General features: G+C 41.4%; 1 protein-coding gene across 1 annotated transcript in view; it reads right to left on the bottom strand.

Moving 5' to 3' along the window:
* Nucleotides 1-653: 653 nt before the first annotated feature.
* Utp20 (UTP20, small subunit (SSU) processome component, homolog (yeast)) overlaps nt 654-25,782 on the bottom strand; it is a 133,455-nt gene continuing 108,326 nt past the window's right edge. The window contains exons 50-68 of the mRNA XM_013019027.1: nt 25,230-25,328; nt 24,231-24,398; nt 22,122-22,288; nt 21,564-21,705; nt 19,831-19,947; nt 18,006-18,176; nt 17,670-17,801; nt 17,119-17,229; nt 15,311-15,390; nt 14,371-14,440; nt 13,940-14,122; nt 13,222-13,353; nt 12,109-12,241; nt 10,100-10,287; nt 9,214-9,285; nt 5,110-5,403; nt 3,744-3,870; nt 1,237-1,382; nt 654-982 (exon numbers count right to left, since the gene is read on the bottom strand). Of these exons, the coding sequence (XP_012874481.1) occupies nt 827-982; nt 1,237-1,382; nt 3,744-3,870; nt 5,110-5,403; nt 9,214-9,285; nt 10,100-10,287; nt 12,109-12,241; nt 13,222-13,353; nt 13,940-14,122; nt 14,371-14,440; nt 15,311-15,390; nt 17,119-17,229; nt 17,670-17,801; nt 18,006-18,176; nt 19,831-19,947; nt 21,564-21,705; nt 22,122-22,288; nt 24,231-24,398; nt 25,230-25,328 (2,688 nt within the window). The 3' untranslated portion in view covers nt 654-826. The remainder of the gene's footprint in view (nt 983-1,236; nt 1,383-3,743; nt 3,871-5,109; nt 5,404-9,213; nt 9,286-10,099; nt 10,288-12,108; nt 12,242-13,221; nt 13,354-13,939; nt 14,123-14,370; nt 14,441-15,310; nt 15,391-17,118; nt 17,230-17,669; nt 17,802-18,005; nt 18,177-19,830; nt 19,948-21,563; nt 21,706-22,121; nt 22,289-24,230; nt 24,399-25,229; nt 25,329-25,782) is intronic.

Below are 25,782 nucleotides of genomic sequence, written 5' to 3'. Positions count from 1 at the left end.
TTTTTCTATTTTGCTTATGTGGTGCTGGGGAATCGAACCCAGGGCCTCATGCATGCAAGGCAAGCGCTCTACTACTGAGCCACCTTCCCAGCCCCTCTGGTCACCTTTTCTACTGATTATCTTTGCTGATTTACTGGTAGTTGTTATATATTGGACACTAGTGATCCTATAAAACAGTATTCAGCATATATTATATCCTAGTTTGTAACTTTTCATAAGCTAAAGTTATTAATAGTATTGAAGCAGGATTTATTACGTTTACTATGTCAACAGCAGTTTTTGTGTCTTTTGGTAGCTATAGGCCAAGCCACTTACCTTATTCTTTTTAAGAGTGTCATAGCTATCTCAGCTTTATTAAGCTAACATTTAACCAATAGTATTAACTTGGAAAGAAGTAGCAGCTTATGATACTGAATTTCCTACTTCCTGGCTACTTCTCTTTATTTGTGTAGATATTTTTAATGCCTTGTTAGAATTTTACATATTTTTCACAAAAGAATTGTGAATATTTTATTGTATTATTTTTTTTTTGGGGGGGCGGTCATGGGGCTTGAACTCTGGGCCTGGGCGCTGTTCTTCAGCTCTTCAGCTCAAGGTTAGTGCACTACCACTTGAGCTACAGCACCACTTCTGGCTTTTTCTGCTTATGTGGTGCTGAGGAATTGAACCCAGTGCCTCATGCATGCAAGGCAAGCACTCTTACCACTGAGCCACCTTCCCAGTCCCACATAGTTTATCTTAAATAAACTTAAATCTGTGATAGTGGAGAATGTACCAAACAGTTCACACTTTATAGACTGAATTACGCACATAGCATGGGGAGGTCTTATTCCACTATGGCTAAATCTTTCAGGCTGTGAGTCTTTTGTCTCTTGGCCTTATAGCCTGGACGCAGGAACTCTATTTTCCTCTTCTTTGCTTCACTTTTATTTTTATGTTTCTTCAATTTTTTCTTGGCAGCAATATCAGGATTAGTTACAAACTTGAAGAAGAAAGAACAGAAATTAGAACGTTTTAAGCCAATCCAAATCAAATGCAGAAAAAGTGCCATATTATTTACTTTTAAAATTTAATAGTATGCTCACTAATGAAAATATTGAGCCCCAGATATGAGTCTCTACCTCCCAAAACCTCTTGCCCCTCTCGATGTGACACACACGAGTGCATACCCTCAGCTAAAAATGTTTCGGTTACGTCACATTAAGTAAAACAAGCCATATTCTAAAACAAACTCACCTCTAGAGCCTTCCTCTTTTTCCGGAGTGCCCTCTTCTGATTAGCCTGTTTCTGTACTGAGGCAAAGGCTAATGAGAAGCTCTCAAGCCCAACCAGCTTTTTGAGTAATTCTATAATTTCCTGGGAAAGGTTCTTCAGCATAGGATCTAGTGACACACACAGAGTAGTGATTAGACTCAGGCATGCGACACCCAAGTGAACAGCACAGAACACTTGAACTCCTGCTACAGCATTTAAACACCAATCCCAAACTGGCCTGTGCCTCAGACAAGGGAAGACAAGCAGAAGTGCTGATACCAAACACCCACTGCCACCTCAGCCAGGATGCAACAGGAAATCAGAGATTATGAGGCCTACTTCTCAGTAGAACCTGGCCCTGAAGACACTAAAAGCAAATTCAAGAACGTGACAATGTTTGACCCTACCTTTATAAACCTGCTCAGGTTTGTGCAGATGTAGGGAGAGGTAAGATTGCTTCTCTAGCTTCTCTCTAATCTGTGGCTCACAGAAGCTTAGCTCTGTCCACAGAAATCTTTTCTGGGGATTAGAGACTAAGAAGCAAATGAAAAGCTAAATAACTTAGATTTCTGCATTTTCAGCGTTCAGGGTATGTGTTGATTGGAAACACCAATCCTTTCCCACTAGTAAAGCCCTAATGCCTGCAGATCTTAGGTATTTAGTAAAATGTTGGCTGACTCAAAAGCAACCCTGATCCTGGCTCTCAGCAGCCTCAAACGTCACCAAGGCTTTTCTACCCTTAAGACTGGAGTGTGGAAATTTCGCCCAAAGTTGTAGAACTGAAAAATCTCCTGGGCTGGGAATGTGGCTTAGTGGTAGAGTGCTTGCTTACTAGCATGCATGAAGCCCTGGGATCCATTCCTCAGTACCACAGAAAAAGCAGGAAGTAGCACTGTGGCTCAAAGTGGTAGAGTGCTAGCCTTGAGCAAAAGCAGCTCAGGGACAGTGCCCAAGCCCTGAGTTCAAGCCCCAGGACTAGCAAAATAAATAAACAAATAAATCTGCTTCATTTGCCTATTTTTTAAACCTTTCCTTTTGGAGACAGTTTTACTAAGTAACCCTTAGCTGACTTCAAACTGCAGCGTTGTATCTAGCTACTTTTAAACTTCTGTTTTTTCTTTTTTGTTGTTGTTGGTTGTGGGGCTTGAAATCTGGGCCTGGGCCCTGGCCCTCAGCTCTGTAGCTCAAAGCCAGCGCTCTACCACTTGAGCCACACTTCCGGATTTCTGGTGGTTTATTGGAGATAAGAGTCTTATGGACTTTCCAGCCCGCACTGGCTTTGAACCATGATCCTCAGATCTCAGTCTCCGGAGTAGCTAGGATTACAGGTGTGAGCCACTGGTGCCTGGTTTACATCTGTTTTTCTTGAACTCAGGGTGGGTGCTGCCCTTGAGACCCTTTGTGCTCAAGGCTACCACTTGAGCCATAGCTTTTGGTGACTAATTAGAACAGGCTCATGGACTTTTCTGCCCTGGATGGCTTCCAACTGTACTCCTCAGATCTTAGCCTTCTCAGCAGCTAGGATTACAAGTTTGAGTCACTAGTACTCAGTTTACCCTGCAATTCCTAAGAAGAGAATATAAGAATATTTTATTGCTTATTATGTAGTTCATAACAAGATGAAGTTTACTTTTTTTTTTTTTTGTCAGTAGTGGGGCTTGAATTCTGGGCCTGAGTGCTGTTCCTGAACTCTCCAGCTCAAGGCTAGAGTTCAACCACTTCAGCCACAGCGCCACTTCTGTTTTTCTGGTGGCTTATTGGAGATAAGAGTCTCACAGACTTTCTTGCCCAGGCTGGCTTTGAGTTGCAATCCTCAGATCTGACTCCGGAGTAGCTACGATTATAGGCCTGAGCCACCGGTGCCTGGCTTTATTCATTTTTTTGAAGACAGGGCTCCCCCTATGCAGCCTTGAACTCTTGCTTCAATTTCCTGAGGGCTAGGATTACATACATATACCACTACACTTCAAACCTATAAGGTTGAACAATATACCAAATCAGTTTTCTTTGCATAATCAATGCTTAGGACTAAGGCACCACTTTTAGGAAAGAAACATTCACTCTCTCTGAAAGCATATAGAAGAAAGTCATCAAATACAAATGTAAACTGGATACTGGTAGCTCATCCCTGTAATCCTAGCTACTCAGGAGGCTGAGATCTAAGGATTGCAGTTTGAAGCCAGCTTGGGCTGGAAAGTCCATGAGACTCTTATTTTCAATTAACCACCAGAAAACTGGAAGTGGCACTGTGGCTCAAGTGGTAGAGTTCTAGCCTTGAGTGAAAATGTTCAGGGACAGTACACTATGACCAACAAAAAGAAAGAAGAAAATAAAATTAGTATAAACATGCTGGCTTATGTGCAACTAAACTGTCTTCATAAGATTTCATCCTTAAACTCTGTATGAACTGAAGACCAAAAGGAAGGAGGCAACTAGGAGAGAAGTTAGAACCCCTGGTATGTAGGAAGACAGAAGGTGGTGACCATTACCTTGATCTGAATATGTGCTGTTCAGTTCTCGGTAGAGAGGCGAGATGATCACTGGGAGATACGGCTTTACCCTGTCCACCCCCAGATCCACTGCAACAGCCCCAAGGAACTTGAAGATGCATGTTCTCTATAAACAAAGGTCATTTTTACTGGAAATGATTATTTTTCAGTCATAAGAACTCGCAGTATTAATTTAGAAGATAAGGTTCTACCTTCCCTACAACCCAGCCCAACCACTTCTAGGCATCTACTGTGAATATCATGAGCCAGGAAACAATAAAGACACCTGCACATTCATGTTCACCGCCACACTATTCACAATAGCCAAGATATGGAAACGCTCAGATGCCCCACAATAGATAAGTGGATCAAACATTTGGGTACCTATACACAATGGAATTTTACCCAGCTATTAGAATAATGTCATTTGTAGGGAGAGGGATAGAACCAGAACAAAATATTTTAAGTGAGGTAAGCCAAGCCCAAAGAGACAAATGGCACATATTCTCTTGATATGCAGAAATTTAGATCACTGGGATATGGTAAATTACATAGGATTCTAGATACTCATACATAGTGCGACCTAAAGAGGATGCTTTTAGGAGGGAAACAGGTGTGATGCTTCTTCATATTTACATAAAATAATATACATACATACTGAAACCAATTCCAAGATATGGAAACAACAGACATCTTTTTTTTTTAAGTTTTTAGTTTTGATGGTTCTGTCTTCTTTACCTTATATATAGTGTATTTAAGCACACATCTTTGGAAGCATGGGAGGAAGGGCATAAGGGAAATAGGGTGAAAAGGGCAGCAGTGGAGCTCACTGGACACTGATGAAAGTGAACCATACAACTCATGGGTGGAGATGGGAAAGAAGGACTGGGAGAAGAGAATGAGGGAACAAAGGCACTGTATGAAAGGAAAGGTACTCATTTCCTGACTCATGTCATTGTAATCCCTCTATATATCATCTCTATAATAACAAATAATAACTAATAATAATAAAAGACAAGGTTCTATACTGGGACAGATTGTTGGGGGTTTAGGTTCAAAATGTGAGGTTCCTAGGGATTTGAGAGGAGCAATAATAATATTAAATTTTTTTGGGAGGGGGGTCTGGTCGTGGGGCCTGAACTCTGGGCCTGGGCGCTGTCCCTCAGCTCTTCAGCTCAAGGCTAGCGCTCTACCACTTGAGCCACAACGCCATTTCGGCTTTTTTCTTTTTTGCTCACGTGGTGCCAAGAAATCGAACCCAGGGCCTCATGCATGCAAGGTAAGCGCTCTACCATTGAGCCAGCTTCCCAGCCCATATATTAAATTTCTCTAAACAAAAAGGCCACTTATATCCATCCTGTCCCACCTTTAGGAGGTTTCTAGGTGAATAAGCAGCTTCCAGTTTTGCCATCCGAGACAACTTCTGGATCAGCCACAGAAGAGTGGCTGGTTTGCCGGGCTCTTCCTTCTCCTCTTCCCTTTGTCTGTCAGGCTCTGCCTTTCCATTCCCATGGGTCTCATTTTCTTCTAATGCATCCCTGGACACAGAGTCTCCTAAAGCTTCGTGTTGTACCAAGACTTTTATTTCACTTTGCTTATCTTCAGAATGTGGTTCTAGTAAATATACAACTTTTGCTACAAATAACAAATTTTTCACAACCTTTAAGAAAGATGTGTGGGGAGAGATAAAAAAAGAATTAAGATTCTGAAACAAGCATGGTTCTCTAGAGCATAAGCTATCATAGGCATCTGACAACTGGAAAATACAAGCAAACAGTTGGGTATTGCACTATTAAATCAATGAAGGCTACATCTTGGACAATATGTTCTTCCACATAATATGTCCAAATCCATTTGGAACCTACTGGCCGAGTTCCACCTTGCAAGGTCACACAGGATAAATTAAAATGTCCTAATGGAACAACTACCTTTTGATGTTGTTGTTGTTCCAGTCCTGGGGCTTGAACTTGGCTCCTGGGCACTGTATTTGAGCTTTTTTTGCTTAAGGCTAGCATTCTACTACTTGAGTCAAAACTCCACTTCTAGCTTTTTGGCGATTAATTGGAAATATAGGTCTCACAGACTTTCCTGCCCAGGCTGGCTTCAAACCATGATCCTCAGATTTCAGCTTCCTGAGTAGCTAGGATTACAGATGTAAGCACTGGTGACTGGCCAACTACATACATTTTTTTTTTTTCTCCTGCTTATGTGGTGCTGAGGAATCGAACCCAGGGGGCCTCGTGCATGCAAGGCAAGTGCTCTACCACTGAACCATCTTTCCAGCCCCACCTAGTACATATTGAAAGAAAACTTTTACTCTATCTTCATTAAATTCTTTCAATCATTTTCCTTTTTTTTTTGCTGGGCCTGGGGCCTGGGTGCTGTCCCTCAGCTCTTCAGCTCAAGGCTAGCGCTCTACCATTTGAGACACAGTACCACTTCTGGCTTTTTCTGCTTATGTGGTGCTGAGGAATCAAACCCAGGGCCTCACCGCATGCAAGGCAAGCACTCTTATCACTGAGTCACCTTCCTAGCCCCTCTTTCAACCATTTTATGGAGAGATATATTAATTGAACATTGTTTGGTTGTTCTATTTATTTATTTATTTTGCTGGTCGTGGGGCTTGAACTCAGGGCCTGGGTGCTGTCCTTGAGCCTCTTTGTATCAAAACTAGTGCTCTCTCACTTGAGCCATATCACAACTTCTAGCCTTTTTTCTAGATTATTGGACTTAAGAGTCTCATGGATTTTCTTGCCCTGGCTGGCTTCGAACCATGATCCTCAGATCTCAGCCTCCTGGGTAGCTAAGATTACAGGTGTGAGCCACCAGCACCTAGCTACTTGATTGTTTCATATATAGTATGTTAATTCAACTTTAAAAGATCTCAGTCTTGGGCTGGGAAGGTAGCTCAGTGGTAAAGCGCTTGCCTTGCATGCATGAGGCCCTGGGTTCGATTCCTCAGCACCACATAAGCAGAAAAAGCCTGAAGTGGTGCTGTGGCTCAAGTGGTAGAGTGCTAGCCTTGAGCTGAAGAGCTGATGGACAGGGCCCAGGCCCAGAGCTCAGGCCCCATGACTGGCAAAAAAACACACACACACAAAAAAAAAAAAATCTCAGTCTTGACTAGCATGCATGAAGCCCTGAGTTCAATTCCTCAGTACCACATACACAGAAAACGCCAGAAGTTAACCAGGCACCAGTGGCTCATGCCTATAATCCTAGCTACTCAGGAGGCTGAGATGTGAGGATTCGTTTCAAAGCCAGGCCAGACAGGAAAGTCTGTGAGACTTTTACCTCCAATTAACCATCAGAAAACTGGAAAAGGTGTTCTGGCTCAAGTGGTAGAGCACTTGCCTTAAGCTGAAGAGCTCAGGGACAGTGCTCAGGCCCAGAATTCAAGGTCCATGACTGACAAAAAAAAAAATAACCAGTACAACAAAGGGCTAGAGGCATGACTCAGTAGTAAGAGTGCCTGCCTGGCAAGTGTGAGTCCCTGGGTTCGATTCCTCAGCACCACATACAAAAAAAAAAAAAAAAAAGCCAGAAATGCTGCTGTGGTGTAAGTGGTAGAGCACTAGCCTTGAGTACAGAGAGGCTCAGGGATAGAGCCCAGACCTTGAGTTAAAGCCCGTGGACTTGCCAAAAAAAAAAAAAAGAGAGCAAGATCCCTGTTGGGTTCTGTTACAAGGAAAGAAAATGAAGTCTTAGATTTATCAATTGATTCACCCAAGTACAAAGTGAATGGTGTATCAGGATTCAGAAATCTTTAGAATTCATGGCTAAGTTCAAGGCCAACTGAACATCTCCCTCAAGTCCCATCTATTTCCAGTTAGTTAGAGTATTGGTCTTATAGTAATGGACCCATTCATGAATCCCTATCTCTGTGAATTCTATTAAATCTCTGATAGATTTCAACCTAGTAACATGAGGGAGAAAAACAAGATGGCTTGGGTTCATTCACTATCCTGGCTGTTCTGCTAGATGTTTCCAAAGTCTAGTGCTCAGAACTCCACCTTCTCTATACCTGGCTTAGCCATTAGGAGTTAGTGCCAATACCTTCTCAAACTTGACCTCTGAATACAGCCTGGGTGTGAAGGCTTTCTCTTCCTGTGGTAGCCACTTCACAGTGTTAATTTACCCTAAGATATGCAACTAAAATCCCTCTTTTATACTATAAATCTCTCTTGGTCACCTTAACTGTCCATTAAACTGATAACTATGTGAAACATACTCCATTGTCTACCCTAGCAGGATTTCTTTGTCCCACACTGCTCTGCACTGTGTGCCTATCCATTCCTTTCTTGATCCTATCATAAAATGGGGACAGGCTCTAAATTACAAAATGTGATAGAAAGGTCAGTGCTTATGACATGAAAATATTCTTTAGGTGGAGATATTGACCTGGTTTCTAGTCTCTGGCAGTCTGTATTACTCTACCCAGTCTAATAAAATTCACAGAGGGGCATGATAAAGGGCCATGGGATGGCCAAGGGCCAAGTGGTGTTTGCCCATTAGTTTCTAGTCTCACTTCTCTATCAAAAGGGAAAAAAAGTAAATCAACAGCAAATTAGTTTACAACCTACTTTAAACAGTTATCTCTATTTACATGTTGTAATATGGAAATACATAATATACCTTTCTTTTCTATTTTTTTTTTTTTTAAGTTGGTTGTGGGGCCTGGGCACTGTCTCTGAGCTCTTCAGCTCAAGGCTCTACCACTTCTGGCCTTTTCTGCTTATGTCGTACTGAGGAATCAAACCCAGGGCCTCATGTATGCAAGGCAAACACTCTACCACTGAGCCACCTTCCCAGCTCTACTTTTCTTTTCTTTTGTCAGTCATGGGGTTTGAACTCAGGGACTGGGTGCTGTCTCTGAGTTCTTTCACTAAAGGCGAGTGCTCTACCACTTTGGGCCACAGTATCACTTCCAGTTTTCTGGTTAATTGGAGATAAAGAGTCTCATGGACTTTCCTCCCCAGGCTGGTTTTGAACCACAATCCTCACATCTCAGCCTTCTGAGTAGTTAGGATTACAGGCATGAGCCACCAGTGCCTAACATCGTGATACACCTTTTTCTAACAAGGGAATGACTTATCTGTTATTAAGGACAGTTCTCAGAACATAGTATACTCAGAACACATTACTGTTTTTCCTGATTTCTTAAGATAAAGAGAGAAAGGTAATTATATCTTATTAGAAGAATAATTAACTGACCAATGCCCTTTAAGCCTTTTGTTATAGTGAAGTAGCTGTGTTAATGCTGAAAATGCAGCCTCCCACTGAAAACTTTAAATTAGAGCCAATGCCTATCTGCCAACATAGTCTCCAAAGTTACATTTAAGCATATGCTTTTATTTTACCAAACTAAAAATGGGCTAAAAACTAAACAAATAACAAATGTGAGCTTATCCTCGGAATGCTGAAGAATAGTAGGTTGCTTCTACTAAACTAGGAAGACTACAATTCTTACCTGTTCTCCAAGAGACTGATCTAAGAATTTGGAATGCAACTGGTGGCAAGAGGCAAGAGAGATACTTTTCATCTGAAAAGAAATGGGACATTGGCAGGGTGAAATTCACATAACAGGATGTTTCTGATTACTTATGAAACCCAGCCATAACTAACCATAATTTGACTGATTATATTTTGTTCGGTATGACTACTTATATAGATTTGGAGAGAAAAAGTTCTTGATCAGAAACTGAAACTGTTCCCTTGTGAAACACCCCAAGTGTTTCAAGTATAAAGAAATGGAATTCTATCACATTCTGCAGAGATGTTGGTAATAATCCTTAGTCTATTAGTGGAGAGAGCACTTGGAAACATTTGGGTATTTTTTCTTTTCTTTCCTTTCCTGACATTCTCCACTCATGTCATAAAGGACCATTAACATGAAATATAGACAAATCAGAAGTCTGGCTCAATTGATGGTAAAGTTATCTTTTAAAAAACCTGGCCTTGGGGCTGGGAAGGTAGCTCAGTGGTAAAGCGCTTGCCTTGCATGCATAAGGTCCTGGGTTCGATTCCTCAGCACCACATAAGCAAAAAGAAAAAAGCTGGAAGTGGCGCTATGGCTCAAGTGGTAGAGCGCGAGCCTTCAGCTGAAGAGCTGAGGGACAGCGTCCAGGCCCAGAGTTCAGGCCCCACAACCAGACCCCCCCCCCCGAAAAAAAAAAAAAAGCCTGGCCTTGAGGATGACCTCTCTTCCGCTGTTAGCATTCCCATATTGGTTCACACATGTAGCAAGTAGTCACTTAAAGTGTTTTCTCCAAGGGCTGGCCTCAGGACAGTCAAACAACCACAGCAAGACGTCTTACAGGTCATGAAGGAAGGAAAGGTTTTACGAGAAACCTTACCTTTTGGTCTAGATCACCTGTTAGAAACCTGACTGCTACAGGGTCTGAGAGTTTCTTTTTTCTCTTTTTGGTATTCCATTTTTGAATAAGCTCCTCAGGCTGGCAAGCGGCAAAGAGTAGTCCAAAAATCTGGGCTGCTGTGAGCCACACCCAGCTGTGAGGATGTCTCAGGTGGGTGTGCACGTGACCTAGGGGAATGGAAATACATTCTTGGATGTCTCATATTCCTCGTTCTCTGGTAGCCAACATATCTGAATTAGCCATAGAATGAGCATCTATTATACACATGTGTGGGACAGGGAATCAAAGCTGGTCAGAACAGTCCTGCTTCTCTACACAAGAGAAAATCAAGAAGCAAGTAGAAAACCAACTCCCTATCTTTAAAGGATACTAAAGAGGTAGGTGTTAACACTGGCTCTATGCAAACTAGTTCCATACAACATATAGGCATCCTATATGAAGGTGTTTCAGATTCAAGGAAGAGGACACCCATGTTCCATCTTCCAGAGTGAATGAGACAAGTATATAAAGATACATGCTTGTTTCTATTACTGAAATTGGTAGGCCCAAATAGCTGCCTGGAACACTCTCTCTTAAGGTTTTCTACCTGCCAAGCATAGAGTTAATGGTGTTTATATACATTATCTCATACACCATTTAGACCAAAAGACCAAAGTCTTTGGCTTAGGCTATGTAGCCACTTGCAGAAAGCAGATCTGCAAAGCCTATAATGTGTCTCAAAGAGGATGGATCAATCAAATCATTTCAGTTTCAGCCTACACTACTGTATTTATCAACAAACGTGTTCTTATTGTTGTTCTATATTTGTTGGGAATATACTTCAGTGGTAGAGTACATGCCTGACATGGACAAGGCCCTGAATTCAATCTCTAGTTTCACAGGAATTCAAAATATGATGAACAAAAACAAAAAGGTTATAAGAGTCTATATGGGGCTAACTAAGCAGCAACCTCCCTGCCCCCAACACCTCTATTTTTTGTTTTGGTTGTATTGGGATCTGTATTCAGGTCTTGCTGGGCAGGAGCTTTACCAGTTGAATCATATTAATGCCCACTGTGCCTATTTAATAGACTGAATGGAAATATTGACCATTTACAAATTTTTAAAACATCAAGTTGTTTATGGAAAGTATTTTTAGGTTTTATTTTGTGCTAGTCTTGGAGCTTGAGCTCAGGGCCTAGGCACTGCCCCTGCACTTTTTTTCATAGCCAGTGCTCTACCACTGGAGCCACTGCTCTACTTCTGGCGGTCTGGTGGTTAACTAGAGGTGAGAGTCTCAATAGATTTTTCTGCCTAAGCTGGCTCTGAACTGCAATCCTCACATCTCAACCTCCTGTGTAGCTATGATTATAGGCGTGAGCCTCCTCCAGCTCCTGGCAAATAAATATTTTTGTCTGTCAATTACACCTTAATAAAGTTAGGAGGAAAGGGAAGAATGGAGAAAGGGATCAGAGGGGAAAAGAATATAATAAATTATTGCGCAGCAAACAAGACAAATGGTATTGTTTCCGTCTCATCTATTACCCCATAATTGATGTCTTTTCTTACATACTTATAAAATCATACACCTTTTTTCCCAGAAAGATCTATTTGATGGGAACTTTTACATTTTTCCTCACTGACTTTTTTTGTTGTTGTTGTTCATTGCAGGGCTCGAAGTAGGGCCTGGGTGCTGTCCTTGAGCTCTTTTGCTCAAGGCTAGCACCCTACCACTTTGGGCCACAGCTCCACTTCCTGTTTTTGAATAGTTAATTGGACATAGGAGTCTCAGGGGAACTTTTCTTCTGGGCTGGCTTCAAACTGTGATCCTCAAATCTCAGCCTCTTGAATAGCTAGGATTATAGGTGTGAGCCACCAGTGCCTGGCTGTTCACTCACTTTTTTGTAACATCTACTCTCTAAAGTGTTTCTATTCAAATTCCCCCAATCTGTTTTCAGTGATCTGGCCACAACTGATGTGCCTTTAGATCTGAATAGAGAAATACTTACTCCAGATTTTATTCAAAGTCTCAGAAGGCTTGGTAAGCTGAATAATATTACATTCCTTGATGAGTTTACTGATCAGAGTGAGAACGCTGAACAGCAGGCGGTCTGCAGCTTTCTCTTCAGTCTCCTCTATGATCTACAAAGGAGGATGCAAATCAGTTCCCATAACAACTCGGGAGTATCAACTGTACAAGGTCTCTTAACCTTGATACTATAGAGGTTTGGGGCCAGATATCTTTTGCTCTTGGGTACTGCCAAGTATATTCAAAGACGCTTAGCAGATCCCCTATCCTTTTTATCCTGCAGATGCCAATGGCAATCTGCAGTTGTGATATTCCAAAATGTCTCTGGACATTGCCAAATGTCCCCTGGGGGAAGGGGTGTCAAGATCACCCCAGGTGTGAACCTCTAATCTTCATGTACTGTGGAAGATAACTTAGTTTCACACATACACATTGCTTGGGCATTTTCCTTGGCATTTTGCTCAAGGCTAGCACTCTATCACTTGGTCTAGCTCCACTTCTGGCTTTTTGATGGTTAATTGGAGATAAGAGTCTCATGGACTTTCCTGCCTGGGCTGGCTTTGAACCATGATCCTCAGACTCCTGAATAACTAAGATTATAAATGTGAGCCACTGCTGCCCCTTTTTTTTTCTTTTCTTTTTTAAATTGCATAGCATCTTGCCTTATAGCCAGACTGACCTTAAGGACCTAATCCTACTCTAGCCTTTGGACTACAGGCATGTAATCATGCCAAGTCCCATTTTAAAAAGAAATTCCAATAGTATTGAATTCTTGCACTGATTTTTTTTTTTGGATCCAGCTCTGGGGCCTGAACTCTGAGCCTGAGTGCTGTCCCTCAGCTTTTCAGCTCAAGGCTAGCACTCTACCACTTGAGCCACAACGCCACTTCCGGCTTTTTTTCTTTTTGCTTATGTGGTGCTGAGGAATCGAACCCAGGGCCTCATGCATGCAAGGCAAGCGCTCTACCACTGAGCCACCTTCCCAGCACTGATTAATATTTTTTAAACACAGTGTCTATATTAGCTACACCATCTCAAGTAAAACTTTTAAAATAAGAATTAGCAAAGTTTAGCCCCCAAGCATATTACTTACATCTTTGAAGTTTTCAGGATCAATTTCCCTCTCAATCACAGGAAGAAGAGTTCCAAGTCTTCTCTCAAAATCAACCCCTTCACTTTCCACAAACAAGCCACAGATCAAGGCAGCAAGCTGTTTATTTAATTTCTACCAAAATCAAACCACCACAGATAATTTCAAATTATACCACAATCAGTAATATTTCTTTTAAATCATAGAAATCAGTAAAATATAGTTTTGAGGGCCAGCATAAAAACATGTGAAGAAATTTTCACATGTAAGAATAGCATATTAAAAATGATAATTCATTATCCACTGAGTACGTTAATTCCCCATTCCCCTCAAAATATACTTTGAGCCTTACTCCACACCCTCATTTAAGTGGCTTATCCAGCATGCTCCTCATTAACAAAGGAAGAGGAGTCACGCTATTTATATTATTCTAAAGATAGGTCAACAATGACTGGTGGCAGCCAGTGAGTGGACAGAATGATACACATTACATTCTAGAAATAAGCACAACTTGAAACAAAGGTATTCATCCATCTAGGCTACTTAAGCAAAACATGGTATGTTTGACACATATGTCTATCAACACAGGTGATTTTGCTGTTATTTTCTGTAACTACTTAACTTTTTGAAACTTTAAGAATATATTACTTGCATCATCAGGTAAGAGTAAAGTTTAGGCTAATTTATCAGTATGAGCATCAAGACCTGTCATTGAACTAACCTTCTTTGCTTCAAACCAGGAGGCCACCATTCCAAACAGCCAATCTTTCTTCTCAGGGCTGATCTTACTGAGTAAGGATTTGATTGCCATGGCCGCCATCTTTTTGCACATGGTAGAGTCATCATTCACCATCATCAGGCAAAGTGGGATGAAGAACATCCCACAGTTCTCATGCAGCAGTCCCTGCAGGAAAAATGCCCAAGTGAGCACCCTCAGAATGCAACTGCTATGGATACACTGACAAGGGAGGGCCCAGCTTCATAGGAAAACACAGCTTTTCTTTTCTTTTTAAAATTTTTTAATTGTTATTATAAAGATGATGTACAGAGGGGTTAGTTAGATAAGTCAGGTAAGGAGTATATTTCTTTTTGGACAGTGTCACCCCTTCCTTTGCACTCTCCCAGTTTGGGAAAACATCTTTATCACAGTACCTGAGGAAATGTGACAAAGAGGTAGGCAATCATTTCCAAGGCGGACTCTCTTCCAGTCTCATGTTCATAACTATGGCAAGAACGTAAGGCAAACTTGTTAGTATCTTCTAAGTTTATAGGTAATTATTGGAAAACTTAATTAAAAAAATGTTCTAAGTCCCCGTTTTAATGCTCACACCAAGCTGCTATGCAGTTTTAAGTGTAATTTTAGTACTTTTTTTTTTTTAACATTTTCCAAAGTGGATTTAGACATTAAGCAGCCAGATTAGATAGATGAGTAAAGGCAATTTATAGAACTTCTATTTGAAGCCAAGTGCTATGTGATAGGCAGGCTGAGTCACATTACAAAATTCTCAGAAAACATGCTAGTATATCTAGGTGCAGTTTTTATCTTGTTGTTGTTGTTGGGTGTGGGGCTTGAACTCTGGGCCTGGGCACTATCCCTCAGTTCTTCAGCTCAAGGCGAGTGCTCTACCACTTGAACCATAGTGCCACTTCGGTTTTCTGAGTGTTTTATTAGAGGTAAGGGTCTCATGGACTTTCCTGCCTGGGCTGGCTTTGAACCATGATCCTCAGATCTCAGCCTCCTGAGTAGCTAGTATTACAGGTGTGAGCCACCAGCACCAGGCCTGCAGTTCTTCTTCCTTTTTTTTTTTTTTTTTGGGTCCAGTCATGGGGCCTAAGCTCTGGGCCTGGGCACTGTCCCTCAGCTCTTCAGCTCAAGGCTAGTGCTCTACCACTTGAGCCATAGTACCACTTCCAGCTTTTTCCTTTTTGCTTATGTGGTGCTGAGGAATCGAACCCAGGGCCTCATGCATGCAAGGCAAGCGCTCTACCACTGAGTCACCTTCCCAGCCCTGCAGTTCTTCTTAATGGTAACCATATTAAAGGAAAATAAGAAACTCTTCTTTTGCCCTTAGAGTTAATGGTACAAGCTTACTTCAATTGAGCGAGTATGAATTCCAGGTTTGGTCTCAATTTCTCACCAAGGGGATAGTCAAGAATGTATTTCAGATAAACCTAGGAACAAAAATTACAGTTGATTATTTGGATACCATCTCTCTAGGATTTCTCGTTCTTAAGCTACTTTATAGGACACACTAGTAGGCTCTAAAGACCTCTCAGAAGGGTCATCAATCAGCTATCCAATGGACTCCAACAAAGTCTGTCTACAAAGTCTCCAACTATGCCCCTCGGCATTGGCCTGTTTACTTCTCCAGTGACCCTCTAGGTCAAGTCCAGCCTACCACTCTCCCTCTTTTTTTTGCCAGTCCTGGGACTTGAACTCAGGGCCTGGGCACTGTCCCTGAGCTTTATTTGCTTAAGGCTAGCACTCTACCACTTGAGCCACAGCACCACTTCTGGCTTTTTCTCTGTATGTAGTACTTGGGAATTGAACTCAGGGCATCATGCATGCTAGGCAAGCACTCTATCACTAAGCCACATTCTCAGCTATAGCCCACCACTCTCATTGGTTGTGAAGGCTTCAAATCTAACCCTGGATCATCAGAAGTTGACATGACAGGTGGTGTGCTGAACTGAACATGGACTGGTTCAACACTATACCTCCCCTTGAGTAAAAACAATATGAATACTGATAAAAATAATTTCTGTGACTACAAAATACCATCTATGTGCCAAGCAAGGTGGTTTTTATTTCATGGTTATTCTTCCTACTCCCTTAAGAAGCATCAGGTGACAACCATTTTACAACCCAAGAAAATGAAGGTGGCAAGCCGGGCGCTGGTGGCTCACGCCTGTAATCCTAACTACTCAGGAGGCTGAGATCTGAGGATCGAGGTTCAAAGCCAGCCCGGGCAGGAGAGACCGTGAGACTCCTATCTCCAGTAAACCACCAGAAAACTGGAAGTGGTGCTGTAGCTCAAGTGGTAGAGCGCTTGCCTTGAGCTGAAGAGCTGAGGGACAGCCCCCAGGCCCAGAGTTCAAGCCCCACGACCGACAAAAAAAAAAAAAAGAAAATGAAGGTAGCAGAGAGATTAAGTAGCTTGCTCATTGTGACAATGTCAGAGTTCTATGTGTCATATTTGTCCAAAAGCTCTGCTTTCAAACCACTGGTACTCAGCCTCCTTTATTAAAAAAAACCATAAAACTGAAGGGATGAAATTAAACTTTCCAAGGCTTTTTACCTAGCTGTAAGAAGAGATAGTATTTCTTTTGAAGGGTAGTTATAAATAGGGGTGGTGTATGTATACCCAGGGATCATAGTCCTATTAGCAGCTGGTTTTGCTTCTTAATTGTAGCAAAGCAATTTTTTCCCTCATATGCATGTTTCTTTTCTTAAATGCTGGTTTCCTGAGCAGTCCCAAACTTACTCAACCCAGGTGCTTGATTCCAGTTCAGACCTCCCACTTCTTGGTGTGCCATGTGTTTGTAAGATTAGGAATTTGATCATGTCACTCCTTTGCCTGAGAATTTCAATCGATTTTTTTACTGTTCTTAGAACAAAGGGTGACTTACTAGTCTGAGCCAAGAGGATTGGGAGTACAAGGCCAATCTGGGATACAGAGCAAAAACCTGTCTAAATAAAGCCCTAAATCTTTACCAAGACTACAAGGTCCAAGCTGATTTCACCTCCTCTCCACTCTACCAGCTCCTCAAACAAGTTTACATCAATGGCTCCCTTTACCTGGAATGCTAAGTCCAGGCTGTTTTCAAAATTCAGTCATTAAAAGATAAATGGAAAAGGTAGGCCCAGCCCTTCTATGGAAAGAAGCTCTCTCTACACACCTGTCTGCACTGGACTCTGGTAGGTTCATTTTGTGCAGAAATTGCCAAGTTGGATACTTTCCGCATGACATCATCAATTTCTGGGACCAATAATTTTCTTGATAAAATAGCCTGAAGTACAAAAGAAAAGACACACTCATTTCACATGTTTTATCACTGATGGGCAGAAGTCAGCTTGATGTGAAAGTGGTTGCAGGCAGATTTCAAGCACAATAAAAGCAGTTTCAAAAGAAAAAGAACAAGAATGAACATTTCAAACCAGTTATAACAGCAAGTTCTATGTTATATATCTTTTATCACAATAACGAAAGAAGATCCAATATGATAGATGAAAGTAGAGTTTCCTAGGAATATTATAAGAAAGATAACATTCAAATATTTTCAAAAGTGGATACCTCAGCTTGCATATGACCCATCACAAATACAATAATCTTTATAAATTAGTTCATTTCAGAAATCTATAGCTGGCCAAAACCATTATGATCCAAGCTATTCTAACTATGTGATGCGAGGCTCATAAACTTCAAAAGGCAACACCGCTGACATCATACCTTCAGAAGACCAAACGCAGTGGCTTGTCTTGAAGTATCATAAATGTCCTCCTCAGCATATGCCAGAAGAACTTGGAGCTGTTTTTCAGTTATCTGGTAAGACTTGACTTTCTTGACAATGACGGTCACGCACTGCAAATTGCAGCAACAGTGAAGTTAAACTAGCAAGCACCCCCTCCCCTCCCAAATGGTAAGGTCTTAACAACAATGCTTTTTCACCAAGGATAACAACCCTTGAGCCTTAGCAAACTTTTTTCAAAATTTTCTGAGCAAAACTACAAAGGGCAATGGAAAATCCAGGACCTGATTTCTCTGGGCACAGCTGTGTTACCTTACCTTGAAGCAGTTTACTACTAGGTGGAAGTTCTGGCCCTTGGCAGCCCCATGTCTTGCATAGTTCTTCAGCAAAATGAAAAGGTGCTTTGTCAGCTGCCCTGCTTTTTTTTCAATGGAAGGCAAAGGAAACCTCAAGACCCAGATCAGGCACTGCAAAGCACCTGTGATCACCTGCGAAAGCCAAGCAGATAGTCAACTTACAAAGTAGTATTCCATCAGTCCAGGCCCAGAGACTATGTGTACTGTATAATAGTTAGCTGGATAAACAAGATGCTGTACAGAACATAAGTTCCCTAAGTTCCCTGCACCTCCACGTGGAAGAACATACTGCTTAGCCATAGCAAGTGGAAGCAGTTCACAAGCAAACAAAGGTCTTGATTACCATAATTCTCAAGAACATGAGTAGTCGAAACAATTTTAGGAGTTATTTTTTAAAAAGTACATTTCAAAAAGCTTCCGTTTTCCAAATTGCTATTTCAAATGTAACCCATTCGTACTCAGTTTTATTATTATTATATTTACACAGTCCTGGGATCAAAGCCAGGGGGGCGTCATACATCAGCGAGACTGTCTCAAAAGTAAATAATTATAAAGATGGACAATACTTCAGTGCTTAACCAATTGAGAGAAGGCTCGGAAACAGCATAGAAATGATTAACTGTCATTTACTATAGTTAAGGGCTGTGCAGAAAGGTTCAGAAAAAGTGTGTTGGGACCAAGTGATCACACACACACACACACACACACACACACACACACACACACACACACACACACACACACACAGACACACCCCTCTGAATTTCCAAGGCTAAACCATAGCAATCACCAGAATAAGCTAGCCTAGCTTATCCCTTACTGCTCCAGCTGCTGTGATGTTATAGCCTCATTCTGCTGGACTGGATGAAGATGAGAGGGAGGAACATGGAAATCTCAAAGACTGTACTGTACTAGGTTTCAATCCCAGCCCTGCAACGGATGACCTGTGACCTTAGAAGTTACCTAGCTTCCTGGCACCTTCATTGGTGAAGAAGGTGATATGAGGAAGTTGGATATATATAGGTTCTGGAGTCTGACAAGATCCAGCTTCATAATGTAGATTATAATTAGATACCAGCCTTAGTTTTCTCGTCTATGAAACGGATACATTAAGAACATCTGTCTCATTGATGAAAATGAACTAAGAAACTTAAGGGGAGCAATGGGAGGGAAGAAATGAGAGGGAAAGAGGGAACAGTTTACACTAAGCAGCAGGAAAGAAATGTATACATCACCTGATGTGGAAGAAATAGTTGCATTGTTGTCAAAGCTCATAGAATTCACAAACATTATAAACCAAGATAATAACAATTTGCCTTGTGAAGGTTAAAATGTGTTTGTGACTTTATCACTCTCACAATACTGTGAAATTTGTGTAATCACTTGAAGTCAATAAAAAAAATCATAAAAAAAAAGAACATCTGTCTCAGGGCTGAAGGGATTAGAGACAGTGACAATGAAGATAACCATCATGATGACAACAATGATGATGATGATCATGACTGGCTTGGGTTCAATACCATTCACCCTCTTGAAGGTACTGGAAAAACCAAATGAGCCACTTAATATACCCAGAAGTGCTCTTAAAGACATCAAGGACTGTTCAAACAAGTAGAACTTATTAATGTCTGGTGTCCTAATGTTTCATGATATCCATATCCTTAATGCATGTAGAAAATCAATAACCTCATAAAACAAGAGCTACCAAACAGGTTGTAGGTATTCTGCACAAAGCAGTTCTATGAAGAAATAAACACTTCTATATGGACTGCAAACCAACATGTACCTTCACATCCATGGAATCCAGGCAGTCTATGAGCAGAGATACAAAAGGATCCAACATTTCCAGTACATGCTCACTTGAAGGACTGATCTTGGAAGTCTTTAAACTCAAATGTAGCAGCTAAAAGTTTAAAAACATTAGTTTACATAAGGTTACATGACAGTGGCAAATGTGAAATGACTTGAAGAGATGAACATGAAATGTTAAGATGGTTCTATTTAGAATAACGCAAGTTTTAAGGAATGAGAAACTGCCTCTAAGAATCATGGCAAGTTGGGAAGGTGGGAGCTCACTGGGAGTGGAGAGGCTGGGTCCATTTACCATACAAGCAAACCAGTTCTCAGCAGGGAGCCATGCTTTGCAAGTATAAATGCTAAGGGCTCAGACTGTACCAGTGCTAGGGCTATTAGGATTGTGGGGACCTCGGGAGAGGGAGGAATGGGTAGTGAAGGCGTGGGCAGAAAAGAAAGTGGCTGAAATATGTTGGAATACAACAGCAAGGGGCTAGAGCCTCACAGTGCAAATGAAGAATGGGGACCTAGGAAGTAGAGCTGTGGGTCAAGTGGTAGAGCACCAGCCTTGAGCAAAAAGCCAAGGGAGAGTTTGTGAAGCCCCGAATTTAAGCCCAAGTGCTAGCAAACACCACAAAAGTATAACAACAACAACAAAACAAAATAACAATAAAAAAACCTGTCCTAGGAAAAAAGGGAGCCAAAGGAAATAAGATGATCTAATTTTTATTATTTACTTTTTTGCAGTGCTGAGGAATGAGACCAGGTCCTGGTACATAGTAGGCAAGTATTCTTATCTGAGTTATACTCCTATCTCTAGATTCATATTTATAAAAGCTTACTACTATTAGCAAGAATTAGTTTTGAGTAGACAGTAAATCTCAAGAAAGTATTAGGTCAGAGTATTAATTCTGGAACAATAATACCATCAAAGTGTACTAGAAGAGATGAACAATAACTTGACAAATGTATTTTTGAGGCTGGAAGCAAGGCTCAGGTGGTAGAGCACCAGTCAGTGCATGAAAGTCAGAAACTGAGTTTGAGTCCTGGTTTCAGACCCAAAAAAAAAAAAAGTACCTTTAAAAATAATCCTATACAGCCAGTAGGCAGTGGCTCATGCCTGTAATCCTAGCTACTCAGGAGGCTGAGCTCTGAGGACTGAGGCTCAAAGCTAGCCCAGGCAGGAATCTCCGTTGAGACTCTTACCTCCAATTAACCACTAGAAAACCAGAAGTGGTGCTGTGGCTCAAGTGTAGAGTGTTAGCCTTAAACTAAAGAGCTGAGGGACAGCGCCCAGGATGTCAAGTTCAAGCCCCATGACAAAAAAAAGAAAAGAAAAGAAATCATATACTTATAGTAAGGCACTTCCAGTAAAAATGAACAGCTATGGAAAGTGCAGGGATTGAAATGGTACATACTTGCTGAAGAAGCCAAATCTTCATTTTAAGAGTAATTCTTAAGCTGGACATTGGTGGCTCTTGCCTGTTAATACTAGCTTCTCGGGATTCTTCTGAGGATCATGGTTCAAAGCTAGCCCAGGGCAGACAAATATGCAAGAATCTTATTTCTAATTTACTAGAAAAAGCCAGCACTGGAGGCCTGGCTCTCAAATGGCAAAGCAAAAAGTGCCATAAGCAAAAACAGTCAACTGAAAGCACAAAATCTGAAGTTCAAGCCCTGGTACCAACACACATGTGCACAAAAAAAAAAAAGAGTAATTCTTACCCGAAGCCCAGATTCAATAAATATGTGCATATTGGTTTTTCTGCTCACAACAGCTTTCGGTCCACCTCGGACTGGAGTTGGGGGGAGCAGAAGGCAACTCTGGGGTGGTAGACGTTGATCAGGTGCAGGGACTGCTGGTTTTCTGTCAGTCACAGTGTAAAGAACACAGTAGAAAAGACACTGTCAACTACATCCCAGGAAGCTAGTAGCAGGCTTTCTATGGACATGAGAGACCAGAACTCAACAGAGTGCTGTTTGCTATGGCTTTCTCCCCTACAGGCATGAGCCACCAGCACCTGGCCACTATCATTTTTTTTTTTTTTACTGACACAAGGTCTTCTAGGTATCCTAGGTTACCCCTGAATTCATAATCCTCCTGGCTAAGCCTCCCAAGGGTTGGGATTGCAGGTATACACTGCCATACCTGGCTTAAATTTTGTTTTCACTAAATCAATTCATTATTAAATTAATCCACTTATGAGTAAATGAGAAGCCCAAATAGCTTGTCCGAAAGAAGCACTCAAAGCTGAGTTAACATTTTCTTTCCCCCAAACTTACTTTTCTTTTTCTGTTAACAGGGGTAGATTTTCACTGATCAAACCATAACTGAGCAATAGAATGGATTCTGCTGTCATTTCCGGATTTACAATTAATCCTGCTATAATTCGTCGTAAGGTTTCATGAACTTTGCGGGCCAGCTTTAAACTTGTGGTATTTTGTAAGATCTAAATTGGCAAACATAAATGTCACATTGAAAAAACACAAAAGTACATTTTTAGTTGTTGTGATATTTTCTTTTTACTTGCTTAACAGTATTATTTTTCCTAATTAATAACACTTCAAAACAGATACCACACACAAATTAAAAGTCCATTCATAACCTAGGCCCCATAGACAACCACTAGAAGAAATGCATTGCCTCTGGCCTCCTTCCCCTCCTGCCAGCTCCCCGCTTCCCTATTAGCAAGGCTGCAGATAAAAATGTGAGCCTTGTAAGGTGTCAACCTGCCCAATGCCCTGAAGGAGTGATTAACAGGACATACACACACCCCCCAATGAACAAAATGTACAGTCACAACTCCACAGACACCGTAGGAATGAAGAGCTGCAATGGTCAAGTGTCAGAGTTTAAAATTAGTTAATGGGCCAACTCTAGTGAACTTAATGGGAATCCAGGACCAACCTCAGCAAAATACTCAGCAATTTCAAATTATTAACTTGTAGGAAATTTTTTTTCCATTTCAAAACATATCCAACATTCTTAGATGAAAATCAGATAAAACTGCCCTCATTCTAGAACAATAAAGTTCATATAACACCAAATCATCTGGAAGTATGAGTAGTTCATGTCACTCGATGCTATTTGCCTTACTTTTAATACATAAAGCAGTAATAAAATTAATAACTGTTACCTCTGCAACAGCCATATAAAACAACAGAAAAGCAGGTGGATTAGAATCCTTGTTCTCCAAGGAACAAATTAAACAGTAGGAAGAAATTGAGCTTTGGACCAGAAAAGTCTGAAACTAAATTCTTTTTTATTATTGTTGTTGTTTCATGGAGCTCAAACTCTGGGCCTAGGCGCTGTCCTTGAGCTCTTCAACTTAAGGCTAGAGCTCTACCACTTGAGCCACAGTGCCATCTCTGGTGGTTAATTGGAGATAAAAGTCTCATGGACTTTCCTGCCTGAGCTGGCCTTGAACAGTGATCCTCAGATCTCAGCCTCCCAAGTAACTAGGATTATAGCTCAGCCTGAAACTAAATTCTGATTCTCCTCTCCCTTTTCTCTCTGTCTCTGTCTCTCTCTGTTGGTTGTGGAGCTTAAACCCAGGGCCTGGGAATTGTCCCTGAGCTTTGATTCTTAAGCCTACAGCTTTTCCATTTTGAGGCATAATTCCACTTTGTTGTTTTGGTGGAAATAAAGTTTCATGAACTTTCCTGACCATGCTGGCTTTGAATCACAATCCTCAGATCTCAACAGCTACCAGTACTCAGTTTGACCCTCTGTTTTTTCTATGCTCCTTTCCATTCTCTTGAGCCTGAAGTCTCTTTTCTTTAAAGAGAAGTATCAGGGGGCTGGGAAGGTGGCTCAGTGGTAGAGCGCTTGCCTTGCATGCATGAGGCCCTGAGTTCAATTCCTCAGCACCACATAAGTAAAAAGAAAAAAGCTGGAAGTGGCGCTGTGGCTCAAGTGGTAGAGTGCTAGCCTTGAGCTGAAGAGCTGAGGGACAGCACCTAGGCCCAGAGTTCAGGCCCTACGACCGCCCCCCCCCACAAAAAAAAAAGAGAGCGAGAAGTATCAGTTACCTCAGTGAATATCTGTACAAGGTAGAAGCTGTGCTTAGGCAATTCATGCCAATTATCTACTGTTGGAAGTCTAGAAGTAGTAGTCTAACTCTAATGGCTACTTTTAGCTGTTGAGCTGTCTAGGCTGTAACATTCCCTTGCACTCCAGTTCTTACTGCCTTTCCTTTGACATCAGTGTCCTTTGACATCAATGACTATGTCTAGAGCAGCCACCTCATTTCTGCCACCTAGTGCCCATTTGATACTGGTTCCCTCAGCCCCAAGAAAACAATGGGTGAGCAAGTATAACATTTGCTCTGTAAGCTCCTTTCAGAAATTCAATAATACTGTTGCTGGGACCTCCTGTGTTGCAATCCTTACCTCTTTTAATGGAAGAATAAGCTTTGTAACCTGATCTTTTCCTACAAACTTGCCCAGGATTTCATAAGAGTCGTAACTCTTGCTTCTTCGGGCCTCCATAACTTTGGAGAGGATCTGCTTTACTTCTTTCTCTTCCGCGAGGGCACCAAACAGTTCATGGTTAAAGATCTTTTGAAGAAAGGACAAATGAGGATTATGTGCACTCAACAAGGCAACATAAGCAGTCTTTGACAGAGCTCTGGCATGTTCAATTGTAAGGAAGGCAAGTTGGACTGGACTGAAATGGTATGGGAGGAATTTCTATAGATTTCATTTGTTGTTGAAGCACTCTGGGGACCAACTGACAAGAGACAATGGAAAATATTAAACCTTATGATTGATGAGAAAAAAAAATACCTCACAGATACACAGCTGCTACTTCTTTTGTCTTAAGATAAGGTCATCCATCCTACCTCACCTCCCTAGTGCTGGGATTATCACTGTACCATACGTGGCTCAGGAGTTATTTTAATGAAACTCTAGTTCAATGTATTTTCATACAAATCTAGGCCACTTCTCTGATTCTTTTCTTCTTTTGGTGTTAGATATGGAACCCAGGATCTGGCACTTGCTAAGCAACCAGTTCACCACTGAGCCACACTCAGCCTTTATTTTCATTTTTATAAGCTTTTTGTTGTTGTTGTCTTTTGTGCTAATACTAGAACTTACACACAGAACCTCAATTTCTCATTTCTCATGACTGGTTCTCTATTTCAATCATGTCACAAGTTTTGGCTTGTTGCTGGCTAATTGGAGAGAAGAGTCTCTCAGTTTTATCTGCATAGGCTGACTTTGAACTTTGTTCTTCAGAATTATCTCCATGCTTTTGGCCTAGCCTCCTGTAGCTAGAGTTACAAGCATGTGCCACTGGATGCTAGATTATTGTTTCTTATTTTGTAAACTCATGTTTTGTGTTCTTTGCCCACTTAAAAAAGTTAGACTTACTACTATAAATCTTACCTCAATCATTATATCTAAACAAGGGTCCAAATCCCCGACATGAAGCTTGCTTGTGAGGCCTTGCAGCAACATGTGAACAGTGAAAGTTAGTACATGGACCTGAAATGAGATGCACCGTAGAAAAATATAAAGTTAAGAACCGCTCAGGAAAAGAAGAAACAATCAAAACATTGCCAAGAGAGCACTTGGAATTATGTGTTTATTATAGCTAACATAAGTGTCACCATTTAAAATTCTTTTAACCAGAACTGGGTTGTAGCTTAGTGGCAAAGTGCTTGCCTAGCAAGTGCAATGTCCTGGGTTCAATCCCCAGTACCAAAAAAGAAAAGACAAAAAAAATACAGTTAAAAAAAAAAAACCCGGGGCTGGGAACGTGGCTCAGTGGTAGAGCACTTGCCTTGCATGCTTGAGGCCCTGGGTTCGATTCCTCATGAGGCACCACATAAGCAAAAAGCAAAAAGCCGGAAGTGGCGCTGTGGCTCAAGTGGTAGAGCGCTAGCCTTGAGCTGAAGAGCTGAGGGACAGCACCCAGGCCCAGAGTTCAGGCCCCACG

Source organism: Dipodomys ordii, unplaced genomic scaffold (assembly GCF_000151885.1).
Source record: "Dipodomys ordii isolate 6190 unplaced genomic scaffold, Dord_2.0 Scaffold3, whole genome shotgun sequence".
Lineage (NCBI taxonomy): Eukaryota > Metazoa > Chordata > Mammalia > Rodentia > Heteromyidae > Dipodomys > Dipodomys ordii.
The sequence above is the reverse complement of the archived record's forward strand: the minus strand, read 5'-3'. Positions and strand labels throughout refer to the sequence as shown.